General features: G+C 51.5%; 6 protein-coding genes across 6 annotated transcripts; 5 read left to right on the top strand and 1 right to left on the bottom strand.

The window, feature by feature from the left end:
• Window positions 1-983: 983 nt before the first annotated feature.
• On the bottom strand, window positions 984-4,821 carry PSV08DRAFT_412059 (glycoside hydrolase; the record flags this gene model as incomplete). Its single annotated transcript, XM_014225216.1, has 4 exons — window positions 984-2,139; window positions 2,191-2,477; window positions 2,718-4,059; window positions 4,115-4,821. The coding sequence occupies 4 exons, from the start codon at window positions 4,819-4,821 to the stop codon at window positions 984-986; spliced, it is 3,492 nt and encodes a 1,163-aa protein (XP_014080691.1).
• A 416-nt stretch (window positions 4,822-5,237) lies between these two features.
• Window positions 5,238-6,262, top strand: PSV08DRAFT_329223 (ER lumen protein retaining receptor-domain-containing protein). Its single transcript, XM_014225215.2, has 5 exons — window positions 5,238-5,320; window positions 5,401-5,459; window positions 5,515-5,793; window positions 5,844-6,100; window positions 6,157-6,262. The coding sequence occupies exons 1-5, from the start codon at window positions 5,299-5,301 to the stop codon at window positions 6,191-6,193; spliced, it is 654 nt and encodes a 217-aa protein (XP_014080690.1). The 5' UTR covers window positions 5,238-5,298; the 3' UTR covers window positions 6,194-6,262.
• A 638-nt stretch (window positions 6,263-6,900) lies between these two features.
• PSV08DRAFT_365398 (uncharacterized protein) lies at window positions 6,901-7,782 on the top strand. The gene is made up of 2 exons (XM_014225214.1): window positions 6,901-7,109; window positions 7,177-7,782. The coding sequence occupies exons 1-2, from the start codon at window positions 7,069-7,071 to the stop codon at window positions 7,556-7,558; spliced, it is 423 nt and encodes a 140-aa protein (XP_014080689.1). The 5' UTR covers window positions 6,901-7,068; the 3' UTR covers window positions 7,559-7,782.
• A 628-nt stretch (window positions 7,783-8,410) lies between these two features.
• Window positions 8,411-11,519, top strand: PSV08DRAFT_365397 (peptidase family M1-domain-containing protein; the record flags this gene model as incomplete). Its single annotated transcript, XM_014225213.2, has 6 exons — window positions 8,411-8,442; window positions 8,508-9,327; window positions 9,432-9,472; window positions 9,524-9,717; window positions 9,767-9,792; window positions 9,848-11,519. The coding sequence occupies 6 exons, from the start codon at window positions 8,411-8,413 to the stop codon at window positions 11,390-11,392; spliced, it is 2,658 nt and encodes an 885-aa protein (XP_014080688.1). The 3' UTR covers window positions 11,393-11,519.
• A 122-nt stretch (window positions 11,520-11,641) lies between these two features.
• On the top strand, window positions 11,642-13,604 carry PSV08DRAFT_229673 (FAD binding domain-containing protein; the record flags this gene model as incomplete). The annotated part of the gene is made up of 2 exons (XM_014225212.1): window positions 11,642-11,824; window positions 11,878-13,604. The coding sequence occupies exons 1-2, from the start codon at window positions 11,761-11,763 to the stop codon at window positions 13,602-13,604; spliced, it is 1,791 nt and encodes a 596-aa protein (XP_014080687.1). The 5' UTR covers window positions 11,642-11,760.
• A 424-nt stretch (window positions 13,605-14,028) lies between these two features.
• Window positions 14,029-16,496, top strand: PSV08DRAFT_365395 (PX-associated-domain-containing protein). The gene is made up of 2 exons (XM_014225211.2): window positions 14,029-14,641; window positions 14,687-16,496. Exons 1-2 carry the CDS (start codon window positions 14,058-14,060, stop codon window positions 16,212-16,214), a joined length of 2,112 nt encoding a protein of 703 aa, XP_014080686.1. The 5' UTR covers window positions 14,029-14,057; the 3' UTR covers window positions 16,215-16,496.
• The last annotated feature ends 300 nt before the right edge of the window (window positions 16,497-16,796 follow it).

The following is a 16,796-nucleotide window of genomic DNA, read 5'->3' as shown; positions in this document are numbered from 1 at the left end:
TTGATGTGAAAGTGTTTGAAAATGATTGTCTGTGTCCTGCTGTTCAACTTCAAGGCAGAAGGCTGCTCTTATTTATTCTCATGCTGTTGAACGCCCCATCTTGCTGGCTGACACTGAGCAATCTAACAGCAACGGCTTTGTCCCGGGCCGTCATACCAGTAGTACTGCTCCACCGAGTATCTCGCCAAGCCCTGATTCTGCGTGACTTGTGGCTCTAATCCATTGTTTGTCACACATGTAGATTGCGTCGCTCCAACCAAGCTTTCTTGGCACCTGCCAGGAAGCGCGTGCTCATCAGCACTCAATTTACACCCATGTTTACTATTCGCCGATGCAGCATTCCACGCCCCGGAATTTGCCTGATTGGGCACGGCATTCGTTTTTTGGTCGGGTGTTGCATCAACCGGCGTCGTTTCGGATGCAGTGGTGCCCCGCAATATGAGGCTGGATTTATTAGGCATGGTCATTTGGACGACACCGTTGTGGCGATGGGAAACATCGGGTAAGCTATGTAATCTGATTTTTCATTGATGCCATGACACCCAAGCCTTGGAGGCTCTATGCGCAGTCTTCTTCTGTCGACTCATTGTAGTCGACAAAACGGAGCGTGTCGATTGGGTAAGTCAACATCCTAGACATGCGGCGCCCACTAGACCCACCTCATCCATATTCGAAACATAACAAAGCCACTATAGCACCATTGGTCGCCTCTGTGTTTTCCACGCCTAGACGAGATCTTCCGGCTTCGAGGCCGATACGCCGGTTCGCGAACAAGTCGAAGATGCAAAAGAACGTCATTAGCGGAGGCCTTCATTTCTGGTGCGACCGGATTAGATTGAATGTTTTCGCATTCCTACCTGCTGCTGCAACCCCTTAGTCGTGCCCCGGGTTTCATTGGCGCCTCTTCCGTACAACGGTGGCGACGGCGGCGCCAATCTATCGTGCTGCACGATCGAGGCGAAACGTGACCGTGTCTATGTTCTCTATGCCTTTGCGGACTTGCCAAAGTAGTTGGCAAGTGTGTTTTTCTGTGTTGGCTTCTTCTTCCTAGTGGCAGATTCCGTCTTCTTCGTACGCTCTCCCACGCCCATCAATTTCTTGAACTCTTCCCACTCTTGCTTTCCCACGATACCGCCGCTAGCTTCTTTGTGTCCTCTTGCGAAGCTTTCTCCCAGTCTTGCTCTCAGGTCTTTGTCACCAGCAACAATGCCTTCGAGCTTCTTGATGATATCAATCTTCTCCTCCCCTTCTCTCGCCCGTGCACATTTGGCAACTCGACACGAGAAATTGACTCTATCTGGAAGATAGCCCTCGTTCGCACACATTACAATCTCTAGCTTGTTTGACTTTAGAGTACCCGACCAGCGGGTCGCGATGACGGGATGAATCTGCGCAGCCGAGGATATCGACAGTAGGGCAATAGTAGCGTCCGCGGAGAACGTGGGCGGCGTATGCGTGCAGCGCTCGGTTTCACGTCGTACCTCCAAAGAAGCGTTGCGAAGTTTCTCGTCTTTGACAATTGAGCCAGGACTTTCTGCAGAGAGCACCGCAGCCCACGCATCCTCGACATTATAAGCTGCCGACCGTCTCGGCGCATTGACCAAGGCCACGGCGTCGTTGATCGCCTTCTTCGTGTATTGTTTGAAAGTAGCCTTCATATCTGGAAATGGTGGCTCCCACTTGATGGTGCCACCTAGGTCGCCGTGGGTTCCCAGTGCTGCAAGCCAGGAGATCTTGTCGTTCAAGTCTGCATGCAATGGCAGGCAGACGTTGTATGTCAAAAGGGCACTTGTTGCAACAGGAGGACAGTCATGAGCCGTGACATACTCGGCACCTTCTGGGAAACCCCCTTCGTCTGCAAAGTGGTGATCTATAACGAGACATGTATGTAGGGAGTCAATCAGTGGCGGACTCTTTCTGCTGCCTTGATCTAGAACAAAGATAAACACTGGCGACTTAGCAGTAAGAACTTCCTTTGTACTTTCATCATGGACGTTCGAGCCTTTTGGAGGAAAGTATACCGATATAAGATCAGATGATAAACCAAGAGTAGTGAGTGTATGGTACAATATAGCACCTGAAGAAAGACCATCTGCGTCCTTGTCTGGTATTATAACAGTTGGCTTCTGAGCAATAGCACTGTTGACCATTAGCAAATCATAGATGAGACTTTAAAGAATTACAGCTTACCACTCTTTGATAATCGTCCGCGCACGTTCGATTTGTTCACGCCTGGCTGGCCAAACTATCTCACCACTCTCATCTTGTCTCGATTGAGCAAGGTGATAAGCAGGTATCTCGACTTTTGATCTCTTAGACTTAGGGGATGATGTTTCTGTTTCATGTATACGCTTCGATGGGCTCATCGTGAATGTGGAAGCATGAAGCCGTCGGGCTTGTGATACTGTGAAGACAAATGCAGACGGATGCAGCTGATGACAAACCCGAGGCAATTCATGAGACAATCTCGCTAATCGCTGAGCGAGCAATCTCATTGTTCAGTGGTGTAATACACAACAAGCCGTGATGCGACGCGAGAAAGTACCTCGTAGTCGATGACGTCGTTGACGCACTAGTCCATTCTTAGCCCAACCACCCAGTGTTTGGACATATAATTGAGCGCATTGTGCAAAATCGTTAGATTTTGAAGCTCTGTCAGCTTAAGGTAGAAGCAGCTTGGCGCTGCTCTTCGCGAGTATTTGTTCATCGAAGCCTACCCCAACAAGCTCAAATTCCACAGTCGATCCCGCGTTCTTCTCAACAAATTGTTCTTTCAGAACATGCCCCAACGCGTATGCTTTACCCAGCATTCTTCTGTCCGTGTAGATGACAAAATGCGAGAAAGGCCCTGTAGTTTTGCTACAGGGAATTCCGTTGTCTTCACAGTCAGTTCTTCCATAGTCCTTGTAGCTCCAAACCAGTTGCACGCGCCCACAATCTCCTTCACCTCGTTTTTCAAGTTGTATTTGGTCGATAGAGAATGAAGAAGACGTTTGAAAAGTAGAAATAGGTATAATACGGACACTCGTGATGTTCAGCAATTGCAGGGTCTTGCCTAGAGCAGTACTGATTGGGCCTTTCAAATGAACCCCAAGCTCTTGGATGCGAGTGCCAGGCACCAAAGACTCCGGTGAGCATACTGTTCGCTGAATTCCTTTCCCGCGTGCAATGGTGGCAAAGTGAACAGAATCTGTGGTTCGAATGTAGAAGTTGACAGTACTATGGCCAGTTGGTAATGACGCATTGTCACTAAATATCTCAGTTTGTAAAGATGCATCTGCGGGCATGTCGAATCTGAAAAGTGGAAGCCAGAACTCTGTCGTGTGGTCACTTTCCAACTGATTTTGTCTGGCCTCGATTACCAAACAGGAAGTACCTGAGCTGCTGTCTAGACGGTGCCAAAGCTCGACAGCTTGATGCCCGTCCCCGAAAATGGTTGGACGCGGAAGAATTGACTGACTACCTAGTTGTGCATGGGCACTACAGCCATCGAATAGATCGTTCGATGTGTCATCATGCGTGGCAAAAGCGCGCGTGAAGTCGGTGTAGAAGAATTTTTCCGACCCAGCCACGCGCTCTTTCGCATTCTTGAGAATTGCAAAAGCCTCATTAGGCTGATGACGCGACAAACAATCTCCGCAAGAGCAATCCATGTCACACGGAAGTGGGATTCCTTGCCAGACTGTCCGTTCAGCGGCCCGCCCTTTTCCAGGAAAATGCTCAAAGGACCACGCTGGGGCAAATATGCCTGCTGACAGTCCTAGGCCGGCAAGTTTAGCCACAGCAACACCAGTGTTTGTGCCACCTCCCCCATATTCTGGATAAGTAACACGTGGGTGAGTGAAACTGGATTTGTTCTGCGCCCACACATCAATACCGAAGAAAATGTTTCTGGGTGAGATTTTGCTTGACAGAGCAAGCTGCAGCGAGTTTTCAGCATCAGCGTCTTTCCAGCAGTAGTTTGTGAGTATACTTCCACAGGCCGACGCGAAATTGATATTGGACATGCTCAGCGCATTCTGGTACGATATTTTGTTCGAAACGGTGAGAGCATCATACCTAAAACACCGTTATACTGTCCCAATGACTAGGAAATGACGGAGTTTGTGCCTACCATATAAGCCTCATTGTACCGCTCATTTCGGCTCTCAACTGGCAAAGGAAGGCCTCGAGGACTTTGGGGTCCCAAACATCATTTGGAAATCGCTTCTCAATGTTCACAAGCCAGCCATCGAAGCCATAATGCACAGCAATTCTTGCTAGAGTTTTTGCCAACGGAAAATCCATATTTTGACCATCACGTGTATGTTGTAGGAGACGCTCAGAGCCCTCAGTCTGTGGCTCAACTAAGAGTGTACCTAGAACCTCGACGCCGTTGCGATGAAGCGTATTCGTCCAGGTTGGCGGAGGCACACAGACAAGCTTGTGTGAGAAGTAGATGAATACATCAACAAATTGGAGATATTCACAAGAATAAAGTTCCATGTCAATTCCAGTCGCTTGTACGCTCTCATAATCATGGTAGTTTCCGGAGTAATCATGGATCAAGAGAACATCTGCTTTGTCAAGGTCATCGTTTGCGCTCGTATCCTCTGTTCGTATGCGTGGCGTGTTGGCTCTTTGAAAAGAGTCGCAGTCGTCTTCTGTCCATGCCTCTAATTGATCAAACGTGTCGAAGTAAGCGAAGCCCTTGAGTCGATCCAGATCGCGTTGTTTGCGTCTCTCCTCAGGCGTTGGCCCTGTGTCTGGTGCGGGGAACAAATGGCGATATCCATCACGAATTGGCCGGAGGATATCTTTCCATCCCAGCAAGTAGGCCATGGCAACGCAGGGCTGGAAGTGGTCGTGCTATTTCTGGGCTCTCCGGATGTGTGAGAGCTAGCTTGTATCACTCGTGCAGGGATCCATTGATGGTTCGAATCATAGCAGCTGCGTCAGATTCCAGCTGTGCCCAAGGCAAACAACGTTGGCAGTCCACGTTTTGACCGACTTGGTGTAGTAGAGGTCTCTTGGGCTTATATTATTGACAAGACAAGAATGGCCGTAGATGTACCGTGGAAGGGTGCGCGTTGGGTATGCGAACCACTGCGGGAGCGGCGACGATCAGAGGTGACGTTCCTGGCAGGGATCGGGCTTGGCAGGCAAGGGCTACGTAGCTCCATCCGTCCTTACGTACAGAGAGCTGTCGGAACGTGTCTTTTTATGTGAGAAAGTGCGAATCTCCACACTCACACCACCTCTTGTCGCCAAACATTTGCTGCTTTCCTGTAAGCGCCCAGCGACATACCCGCCGCCACGATGAATCTTTTCCGCCTTTTGGGTACGCAGAATGGAGAGCGAGGGCCGTCGCGACCAAGACGGCGCCCGCTGGAGGATCATGGCATTGCTGACTTCGCGCAGGGGATTTATCCCACTTACTCTCCATCTTGATTCTTCTGCACAAGATGAAATCGTCGAGTGTACGCTGGAATTGTCTACGGTACCGCGCAAAGATTCGAGCTAACGTGTTCTTAGAGCGCCTCCGGTATCTCGTTCAAGTCGCAATTCCTTTACCTGATCGTCTATCTTACGCGCTACGTCGACCTGCTATGGACCTTTTACGAGCCAAAGTCCCTCTACCTGACCGTGTTCAAAATCATCTTCATCAGCACGTCGGCCTACACCGTCTACCTGATGCTCAATGATTACAAGCCGACCCACGACCCAAATTTAGACACGTTTAAAGTTCAGTATCTACTGGGAGCTAGCGCTGTACTGGCCGTCTTGTTTCCGTACAAGCACACAATTCCCGAGGTATGGCATGTCCAAGTACCGTCAAGGAGCTGTGTTAATCAAGCATACAGATGCTCTGGGCTTTCTCCATCTGGCTAGAGTCTGTGGCGATTCTGCCCCAGCTTTTTATGCTTCAACGGACGGGCGAGGCGGAGACCATTACAACGCACTATCTTTTTGCACTCGGCGCGTACAGAGCGCTGTACATTCCCAACTGGATCTACCGCTACTTCTTTGAAGTACCCAAGTTCTACGACCCCATTGCCGTGATTGCGGGCATTATCCAAACCATCCTGTACTCTGATTTCTTCTACATCTACTATACAAAGTGAGTTGTCTAGTTCTGGTTAGTGAGTGGTCAGATGACTAACCAATGGTTACCAGGGTCATCCAAGGCAAGAAGTTCAACTTGCCCGTATAGACGGACTCATGATGAGGGCTGCTCTCTTTCTGCTGCCGGCGGCCGAGCACGGGGTCACTTTGGCTTCCTGTACTGGTATATCTACTTAGGGAGGCGTTTTCTGGGCATTTTGGTGAATGGACGAGGATGCAAATGGGTTGGGAAAGGTGCACGGGAGTTGCCTAGACGGGTGTTGTGCACGTTGTGGGACGTAAGAAAACGAGCTATACGGAGCTTGCATCAAGATACCAATGACTGCGTACTGTATATTGAGACTTGGCAATGAAACATGTTGATCTACTATGTAGCTGGTCGACGCACGTGATATGCGAGACTGCCAAGTTCGACTCGCCGCACACTGCGGACGAATATGTAAGCAAGTACCCTGTTATGAACATTCTCATATCCTGGCATGCTCATCGTTGTTATAAGCGGACGAAACGCGCATGTGTCAGGATAATGTCGCATCAAAAAGTCTAATAAGTAGTTGACGACAAGGCTAAAGCACGTGAGGCGGTGCATACCTGTATGCATGCAAGCGCCATTCAGCGACGGCGGCGGGAGGGCTCGTCCATCAACCGACCCTAGCCCGCCGCCAGCAACTCAGCACAACTCCATCTCACTGGCAACCCGCCCGCCCTGTTTTGCCCTCATACCCCGTATTAATAATCTCACTCGCTGTTTTGCCTTCACCACACGTCTTTCACCGGCTACATATTCGCCACTATCGTTGCCTAGTGATAAGAAAGCAGAGCGTCTAGTGTCTCGACTGCCATCTTCTGTAGACCGCTGCTCTGCATCCCAAGCGATTCGCGAAGGCGACTCGACGTCCTCAAATAGCATAGCGCGCGTGCGCGCCTGGCAATTGTCTCTGCCCTCATCTTGAAGACGCAACAATGTTTTGTCTGCGAAGCTGGATACCAGTGCTTTTCTTCTTGTAAGTAAGGCGTCTTATCGCCTCTTCTCGACGGCGGCGCTGTGCACATGCTGACTATCGTGGCCAGATTGCGAACTCATGCGTCTCCCGTCTACCTTGTCCTCTTCATATCGGCTACGTACTTCCTGAACCGACCGTGCGTGTATTGCTCGCTACTCCTTTTCATTCTTGTCGTTGCGCTCTTCGACTTCCACACACCATGGTTTGATGCGCCGCTGTCGGACAGCGCGGAACTGGCGCTCAATGGCACCGCGTCAGAAACAGCTGGAGTACTGGCACAAGCTGCGAACCATACAGCACAAGTCGTGGTCAAGGCTGCGGTGGAAGGAGTAAAGGGAAAGATTGGATTGGGCCAGGCGAGCGACGCGCAGAGTTATGAGTGGGTCAAGGGATTGCTGGGGAAGAAGGAATGGCGGATTCAATGTCTCGACGTGCTCATCCGAGTCTGAGCAAAGAGCAGTGCAGCACGTGGCAGCCTACGTGTGGAAATGCAAGTATTTGTGCGGCGTTTTGTGGCCAGAGAGCTTGGTTGGTGTGGAAAAGGCATCACTGCATGACTAGGCGTGGAACTGAAGCATTTGCATGGCGCAACAGGGATTACCACGATACAAAACTACCATTTACTACCATTTTCCCGAGTCGCGTCTCCACATGATGTATGAATGAGTGCCGCATGGGAGAGCAGAGGGCGACAATGGCGAGGGTTCACCTGCCTGGCCAGGCGTGGTGGCGAAGAAGATTGTCTGGAACGCCTCCACCCACCGTACCAGCGCAGTCAATGACGCGCATGTCACATGTCGAGATAATAGCTACTCTCGCACTTGCTGTAGCGATGGATGCGTACTAGTAGACGCATCTCAAGCACCCCGCGCTAAACACGCCGCCGCAGGGATCGTCTCAAGAGGTGGGGCATCCGACATGCCGCACGCCCACCTTCCCCTCTCAGTCCTCATGCGCCGTCTTGTGCCATTGAAACCCGCTCGTGAGTAATCTTGCCCCTCGTTTTGCCCTCCAAGCTGGCTGTCCTCTCTGCATCTGCGAGACTCTGCTCTCGACATCTGGTTCGTGCCCGGCTCGACACCAAGCACTCCCCGCGTCTGCTGCTTACCGGCCCACTTTCATCTCTTACTTCGTCCTATCTTTGCTCAGCCCACCTTGAGCGCTCCAGGAACTTCTCAGCAGCAACCAAACAGCTGTACTCTGCCCCCCGCACCCAATTGAGGCCGCGCCCTCAGTCTGCAGTAGCATTCGGCATCCAAAAGAGACTGTGTCAAAGCGAGGTTACCAGCAGCTTCGCAAACATGGCTTCAGATCGCGATGTCCTCCCAGCATGGTCAGTGGATTGCTTTGCATTCTGCCCGTTATCAGGACCAAGAGAAGCTGACAATTGTTTGACAGGGCCAAGCCCTCGCACTATGACCTCTCCCTCTACGACCTCGAATTCGGCGGCAAGTTTGGCTACCACGGAACCGTCAAGATCAACACAAAGATCACCAAGGATGATGGCTTCAGCACCCTCGTTCTCAACGCACACCAGCTCAAGCTCAAGAGTGCTGAGCTGAAGGCTGGCGACAAGTCATACCCTGCCAAAGACTTCAGCTACGATGAGAAGAGGCAGCAGGTTACGCTCAACTTTGGCGACAGTATCACCTACACTGGCGAGACTGTACTGGAGATCCAGTTCCAGGGCGCTGTCAACAACGTCATGGCTGGTTTCTACCGCTCAAAGTACAAGCCCAAGGGTGAAGTTCCTGCGTCTGTAGCCAAGGACGACGAGTTCCACTACATGTTCAGCACCCAGTTCGAAGCTTGCGACGCCCGCCGCGCCTTCCCTTGTTTCGACGAACCCAACCTCAAGGCTACGTTTGACGTCGAGCTCGAAGTGCCCAAGGACCAGGTTGCACTCAGCAACATGCCTGAGAAGGAAATCAAACCTAGCAAGCGGGACGGCTTCCACACTGTTGCCTTTGAAAGGTCACCCATCATGTCGACATACCTCTTGGCATGGGCTATTGGTGACTTTGAGTACGTCGAGGCTTTCACCGAGCGCAAGTACAACGGCAAGAACATCCCCGTCAGGGTCTACACAACCCGTGGTCTGAAGGAGCAGGGACGCTTCGCCTTGGACAACTGCCACAAGATTGTGGACCACTTTTCCGAAATCTTCCAAATTGATTATCCTCTTCCCAAGGTCGACCTACTCGCCGTTCATGAATTTGTAAGTAACACTGTGGAGTGCACCGAACATTGCGTTGACTCTTCAGCCAATTATACGTGCAGTCCCTCCCCCATAGTGGCGTAACGCTGACCCTTGTTTTCTAGTCACACGGAGCCATGGAGAACTGGGGTCTCATCACCTACAGGCAGGTTTTAGGAATCCATATGACTTGAGCATAGTACTAACACAGTTTCAGAACGACCGCAGTACTTTTCGACCCTGCGACTTCTGCAGACAGCTACCGAAACCGAGTGGCTTATGTTGTAGCTCACGAGCTTGCCCACCAATGGTTCGGCAACCTTGTCACCATGGACTGGTGGAGCGAGCTGTGGCTCAACGAGGGTTTTGCTACCTGGGTCGGATGGCTCGCTATTGACCACCTTTATCCAGGTATGGCCTCTTGATGAAGTCGTAGAATTCATGCTAACAGAAAGTTTAGAGTGGAATGTCTGGGGACAGTTTGTCGTACGTCATAAGTCTCGAGGTATCTACTCTACAAACTTGCTGACAATTTTCCCAGACTGATTCCGTCCAACAAGCTTTCGCTCTTGACGCTCTGCGCACCTCTCACCCCATCGAAGTACCTGTATACGACGGCCTAGAAGTTGACCAGATTTTCGATCACATTTCTTACCTCAAGGGATCTTCCGTCATTCGCATGTTGAGTGCTCATCTCGGTGAGAAGGTCTTCTTGCAAGGTGTCGCCGACTACCTCAAGGCCCACCAGTACTCCAACGCAACAACCAACGATCTATGGTCTGCCCTGAGTAAGGCATCTGGCCAGGACGTCAACAGCTTCATGGATCACTGGGTCCGCAGGATAGGTTTCCCTGTCGTCACTGTGGCCGAAGAGCCTGGCCAAATCGGACTTCGCCAGCAACGCTTCCTTCTCGCAGGTAACGTCAAGCCGGAAGAAGACCAAACTACCTGGTGGATCCCACTGGGTCTTCACACTGGTGACTCACCTTCCACGGCGTCCGTTCATGGCACCACTGCCTTGACACAAAAGGAAGACACAGTCCGGGATGTCAGCCAGGGCTTCTACCAGCTCAACAAGAATCTTACTGGCTTCTACAGAACTAACTACCCTCCGGACCGCCTGAAGAAGCTCGGAGAAGCCCGCGACCAGCTCACTGTACAGGACAAGATTGGTCTTGTTGGTGATGCATATGCCAATGCTGTGGCTGGATACGGCTCTACTGCTGGGCTTCTCGCACTAGCAGAGCGCTTCCAGGACGAATCCGACTACCTTGTCTGGTCCCAGATTCTTACCAACATCGGTAACGTCCGAAGTGTGTTCTCCGGTAGCGAGGATATCAGTGAAGCTTTGAGAAAGTACCACCTGAAGCTCATTACACCGGCTGTCGAGAAGGTCGGATGGGAGTTCAAGGATGGTGAGAGCTACCTTGTTGGTCAGCTACGCGCTAGCCTGCTCCTATCTGCTGGTATCGTTGGCCACCAGGCTACCGTTGATGAGGCGTTGAAGAAATTTGACGCGTACGTCTCTGGCGGAGACAAGAAAGCCATCCACCCTTCGCTCCGCCGTGCCGTCTTCTCCACGGCCATCAAGAACCGTGGTGAGACAGCGCTCAAGGCTGTGCAGAACGAATATCTCAACACCACATCCATTGACGGCAAGGAAATTTGCCTGGGCTCGCTTGGTCGTGTGCAAACACCTGAGCTTGCGAAGCAAGTCATGGACTTTGTCTTCTCGGATGCCGTAGCCATGCAAGACAAGCACTCGTCAACCATTGCCCTTGCAAACAACTCAAAGGTGCGCGTGCAAGTATGGCACTACATCCGCGACAACTGGGATTCCAAGGTTCACCCCGCACTCTCTGGAAATCCTGTTGTGCTAGAGCGCTTCCTGAGATTTGGTCTCAACAAGTTTACCGATGCTGCTGTCGCGGACGACATCCAGAAGTTCTTCTCCGACAAGGATACCAGAGGCTACAACAAGGGTCTTGAGGTTGTGGATGACACGATTCGTAGTTACGCTGCCTATGCTGCACGAGATGAGAAGGTTGTGCGGGAGTGGCTGAGTGCAAACGGATACTTGGGTTGACTAGATGCGAGGCTGTAGATTGGTTGATTGGTGAAGTGATAACCTCGACCTGAAATTTGTACAAGAGATGTAGTATGTAGATGAATCTAAGAAAAAGATTTGGTGTAAAGCGAGATTGAACCTTGATGCATAGCCAATGCTACCTCCTTCCTAATTGTGAGACGGACATAGTCGATCACCGTCACCTCGGCTCATCCAGCCGGCTTATCTTATCAGACTATCAAGTGCTTGATAGCCCGCATACCCTCTGGTCCAATTGTGGCTTGTCCATGGCTAATAGAGCTTGTTTCCTTTGAACGTGATCAGGTTTAAATTAGAGGCAGCTCTTGGTAGTGCTTGCAAGCTTAAAACTGTTACTACTAGATAAAATGGCAAGCCCTGAGGTACCTGTAGAACACGTTGACGTCCTGGTGGTAGGCGGGGGGCCAGCCGGTATGTAGACAGCCCTCCATTTTGATGCCGACGTCGCTAACATTCTCAACCAGGTCTCATTACCGCGTATCAACTTGCACGCAATCTTGACCGTTCAAAATACCAAATCAAAATTATTGAGAAGCATGTCAAGTCATCGCAAGACCAGTATGGCCGCGCCATCACCCTCTTTCCCCGCAGCTCAGAGATGCTCGAGCAGCTTGGTCTTGCGGATTCTCTCGCCCAGCAATGCTTCGCCTGCCGTGAGACGGCCAATTACGACCAACATGGCAATGAAGTTGAGGGCAGAGGCTGGGCATTTATGCAAAACATGAAAGATACAAAATGGGACTTTGCCCTAGTACTACGGCAAAAGTACCAAGAAGACGTATTCCGGACTGCAATGAAGAAAGAAGGCGTCGAGCTGCAAGCACCGTACACACTGGTCGATATCCAGGTACTACAAGACGTCGAGCCCGGCGGGTATAGAATCCTAGTTACGATTGAGCACAGCGAAACAAAGGATCAAAGCAAAGTAAAATGCCGCTACTTGATCGGCGCCGATGGAGGCAAATCCTTTGTCCGCCGTACCCTCAACATCCCCTTCGACGGCACCTCGACCGAAGACAAATGGATCCGCATCGACGGCGTCCTCGAAACCAACCACCCCAAACCCCGTACCTACTGCGCCATCGAAAGCCCTACCCACGGCAACGTCCTGTGGGCGCCCCTCGACCGCGGCGCCACACGCATCGGCTTCGCCTTTACGAGCGCGCGCCAAAAAGCCTACGCTGAATTCACCCAGGAGGCCGCTGAAAAGGAAGCCATCGAAGCCGTAAAACCGTTCTCCATCCGCTTCAAGCAAGTAGATTGGTGGACCATCTACGTAGTAGGCCAACGCATCGCTCGCTCCTTCTTCGTACACGACTGTGTTTTTCTAGTAGGTGATGCATGTCACACGCATAGCAGCGGGGCAGCTCAAGGCATGAACACTGGGATCCACGATGCCGTCAACCTGGCTTGGAAGTTATCGCTGGTGCTAAAGGGCGTTGCGTATCCCGACCTCCTGCGCTCGTATGAGGCAGAGCGTCTACCGAATGTGCAGCGCTTGATCGAGTACGATAGGGATATTGCACGGCTTATGACGATGCAGTTGCCGGAGGGGTGGAAGGGGGATCCGGATGCGGATCCGAATGAGGTTCTTGGTACTGTTATGGCGGAGGCGGCGGCGTTTAGCAGTGGGCTGGGGATTTTTTATAAGCAGGATGGATATTTGAATGTTGGTGCTTGTACTGAGGACATGGCCTATGTGTCGCGGACGGTGCGGGCTGGGCAGAGAGCACCGGATGTTGAGCTCACTAAGCCGGGGACGTGGGAGCGGACGCGGTTGCTGGCTCAGACGCCGAATGTTGCGGTTTTTTACGTGCTGGTTTTCATGGGGGAGGTCGAGGGGTCGAGGGGGCGGCTTGGGGAGTTTGCGCAGGCGGTGGGGAAAGTGCCGTGGTTGAGTGGTGGGGAAGGGCCGGTGTCGTGGATTACGGTTGTTTCTGGACGGGGTATATCGTCTGCGTATGAGGCGTTGGGTGGTATGATGCCGTTTGGGCGTGTGTTTTATGATGAGGATGACAGTGCGCTTGCGAGGTATGGGGTTGATAAGGAGAAGGGTGGGGTGTTTGTCTTAAGGCCGGATGGATGGGTAGGCATGGTTTTGGCACTGGATGCATCTGCTGGGGAGAGGCTTGAGGGATATTTTGGCAGGTTCTTGCTGGGCGTGGGGGATAAAATGGAGGCGAAGTTGTAGGCATGACGAGGATGGGATGCGTACAAAGGAAGAGATGGAGTATTTTTTTCAAACGTCTTTGAACCAGCCTAGACTTTGGTTTCCTTCTCTAAGTTGCTAATCCAGTGCTTGTCAAAAGGCAGTACATGCTATTCTTGAGGTATGTGCGGGCTGTACATCCCTATCGTTGTTTAGTGAGCGAACGTAGAACAAGAGCCTTGTTTCCATGATCCAGCAGCCCTACCCCAAGCTATTGAATTCCAGTTTATTTCTCTCTGCGGTATTAATAGGTCCAAAGCTAACACGCGGGGTCCAAGATCTACGTAGCAGCGGCTCATGTCGCTAATCTGCCAAGCCTGCAGGCAAGATGACGTACCCCGCGTGTCGTCGGCGCATCTGCGTCAATCCTCGTGTTCGACCAGACATGGATTTGTTCTACGTTTCTGAGCCTGGTGTCATACACCTCCCGCAGCCATGTCGACAACCAAACCCCTCACCCCCGCCCAGACACACGCTCTCTTTGATATCCTGATCCACCACCAGGTCTACGCCGAGATTGAAGCCTTCAAATACCCCTCGACTATCGACCAGTATGGCTATCCGTTTCGCAAGGCCGACGGCGTGCAGTCGACGAGCCCGTTGCTACAGAACATGCTCAACAAATTTGCGCTGTGTAACCCCGCTATCAGGAACTTTGGAGAGGCGTGGTGGTCTGAAAAGATCCAGACGCTAGTCGCAAAAATGGCCGAAGCCGAACTGAGCGAGAGTTACGACAAGGGCGCTATTGGTAGCAGGAAAGCGCTCGCAACGGCAGCAAGTAGCATTGCCGAGTACGTCGCGAGGGGCATGCTGGGAGGTTACTCGAGGAAGCAGAAGGAAAGCAAGAAAGAGTATGATACCAGCAAACCCAAGGATGTCATTCAGGGTTTCGAAGACCTGGTACACGAGTCGATTTACGGCAATGCTCTCGATGAACTGTATGAGAAGGTCAAGGCGACTCCGAGACTCGAAGACCATTCGAGTAGTCTACAAGCAGCACATGAGTATATGCTGCTGAAGTGAGTATTCTCACGGCATTTTCATACTACTTCTAACAGCACCAGCGCTGCCTCTTTCCTCCACCATGTCTTTATCATGTCGCCCGACGGCCAGTACCTTGTCCGCCTCCTCGAGAATCTGCACCGCCTCATTCCATACACCGTAATCAAGCAAACACTGCGCGTTGGTAATGCCGCTACCATGATTAACGGCATGGTCAGGCTGGTCCTGGCAAAGTTGTCTGTGACAGCTATGACTAACTGGATAGGTCTTACCAATAATACGAACGACGGCATGAACCTCTTACAACAAATCATTTCTACGGTGCTAGCATGGGATACATCGGAGTTTCAGAAACGGGCAACTAAACTCGAGGCATCGCGCAACGCTCCGGACAAGAGGGTTTTCAAAGCGATCAAGACGTTTGTATACGCACCGAGAGAAAGGCATGAAGCTGCACGAAGTCAGTCAATCTCGGAATCCAAGTCGATTGCGGCAGTTATTCTTGAGACCTCTGATCCACCGTACAAGGTTGATGCCGAATCCCTCAATGAAGACCAACACAGCGTGGCCATGGAGTACTTCAGCACGTATCTCTCTATTCGCGACCGCGAGGAACTCACAAAGGTGCTTTGTAAATCCAATCCAGATGTCTTGACTTCTACAATTCGCGACGCCGTCGCAGGCATGGATCCTGTTATCCGGGCCATCCATAATGCCGTTGATCTATCTGGCACTGTCACTGATGCTGAGGCTTTCATTACCGATTTGATCAAAACTGCCAAACCCAAGAAGAAGGGTGGCTACCGAAGCCGCGAGGCTTCCAAATCGCGTCCAAGCTCACCCGATCCAGCTAGTATCTTGGATCAAGAAGCATGTGACGCTCCTACAGTTGAGGAGTTTGTACAACTGCTCAAGAGGCATGCGCCTTCGGTGCACAAGTTCCTACACCAGGTCACCAAGAACGCACCGGATCTTGGGCAGGACTTCCTAATCTACGCCAAGCGCATATTCTCAGAGTTTCGAGTCGACCAACGTGCACTAGAAGCCGAAGAACGAGGTGAGGGTGGTGCAGGAAACATGACGGGACCATTACACTCCATATTCGAGACTCTAAGCAAAGAAAAGCAAGAGGAGCTAAAAAGGCTCCTCGACAAACACGAAGAGCATCTCACAGCCCTCAAATCAACATCGCAATCTCGCCTAGAATCAATCATGCGACCAAAACCCTCATCACCAAACAGCCAAGGCACAACCCATGGCCCGGGAATGTACCTCTCCCGCTGGAACGCCCTCCTCGACAGCACCCTCATCACCCCCGCCACCATCCATGGTCCCGTCCGCAGAGGCTGGGAAGTCAAAGGTGAACTTGATGGTAAAGGTTTGAAAACAAATACTACATTGTTTAGTGAGAGGAGCAGCAAGCGTGACCGCATTACCGCTATGATGGCGGATGGGACTGGTGATCGGATTGAGAGGAGGGAACGTAAGCGGGATGGGCTGGAGGAAGAGAGCATGGAAGTTGTGTGGGAGAGTTTGAGAGATGGCTGGGTAGGGGTTTGTAAGGGGTTGGAAGTTATGGGGCCGGAATAGGGTGGTTTTTTGTTACATCTAGACGGCAAGATGATTAGGGATATATAAATATAGACGTCTTTGCGTAGCTTTCACGCTTTTGGATCAATGTCAATCCAAGCGTGCCGGGACGCACGGTGTAACGGGACAGTTTTCGCTTCGGAACCTCGCTATTTCTCATTTGCATGATTGTTGACCTGCAGCCAGTGTATTTTATTCAGCGTGTTTTGTGTATAAAACAGTTAACTAGTAAAGATTATTTTGATAGTAGTTGGTCGCGTCAGTTCGTGGTGGTGATGGCAGCTACTAGCGCGCGCAACCACCGCGCGCTATTTTCCGGTTTTATCGGTCGAGCAAGAGCCTGGGCCAGCTCACCCTACGTAATGCACAGACCCCTAGCACATCGCTAAGCGGGGTCCCCAGCAGTAATACGCCCGCAGAAGAACCAGCTGCTTTCGATTCGGATAGTGTCGGAGTCGTCGGCTGGTAGGTCTAGCTGTAGGGGTCGCCTGCAGTAGCATTCGTTTTGCTCGGTGGTGTTTCTTGTGCGTCTTTTCAGTGGTGCTAGTAGCTCGGCTGGCTTCGCGGTCGCGGTCGCGTTCA

Source organism: Bipolaris maydis (genome assembly GCF_028858645.1).
Source record: "Bipolaris maydis strain C4 unplaced genomic scaffold PSV08scaffold_14, whole genome shotgun sequence".
Classification (NCBI taxonomy): Eukaryota; Fungi; Ascomycota; class Dothideomycetes; order Pleosporales; family Pleosporaceae; genus Bipolaris; species Bipolaris maydis.
The sequence above is the reverse complement of the archived record's forward strand: the minus strand, read 5'-3'. Positions and strand labels throughout refer to the sequence as shown.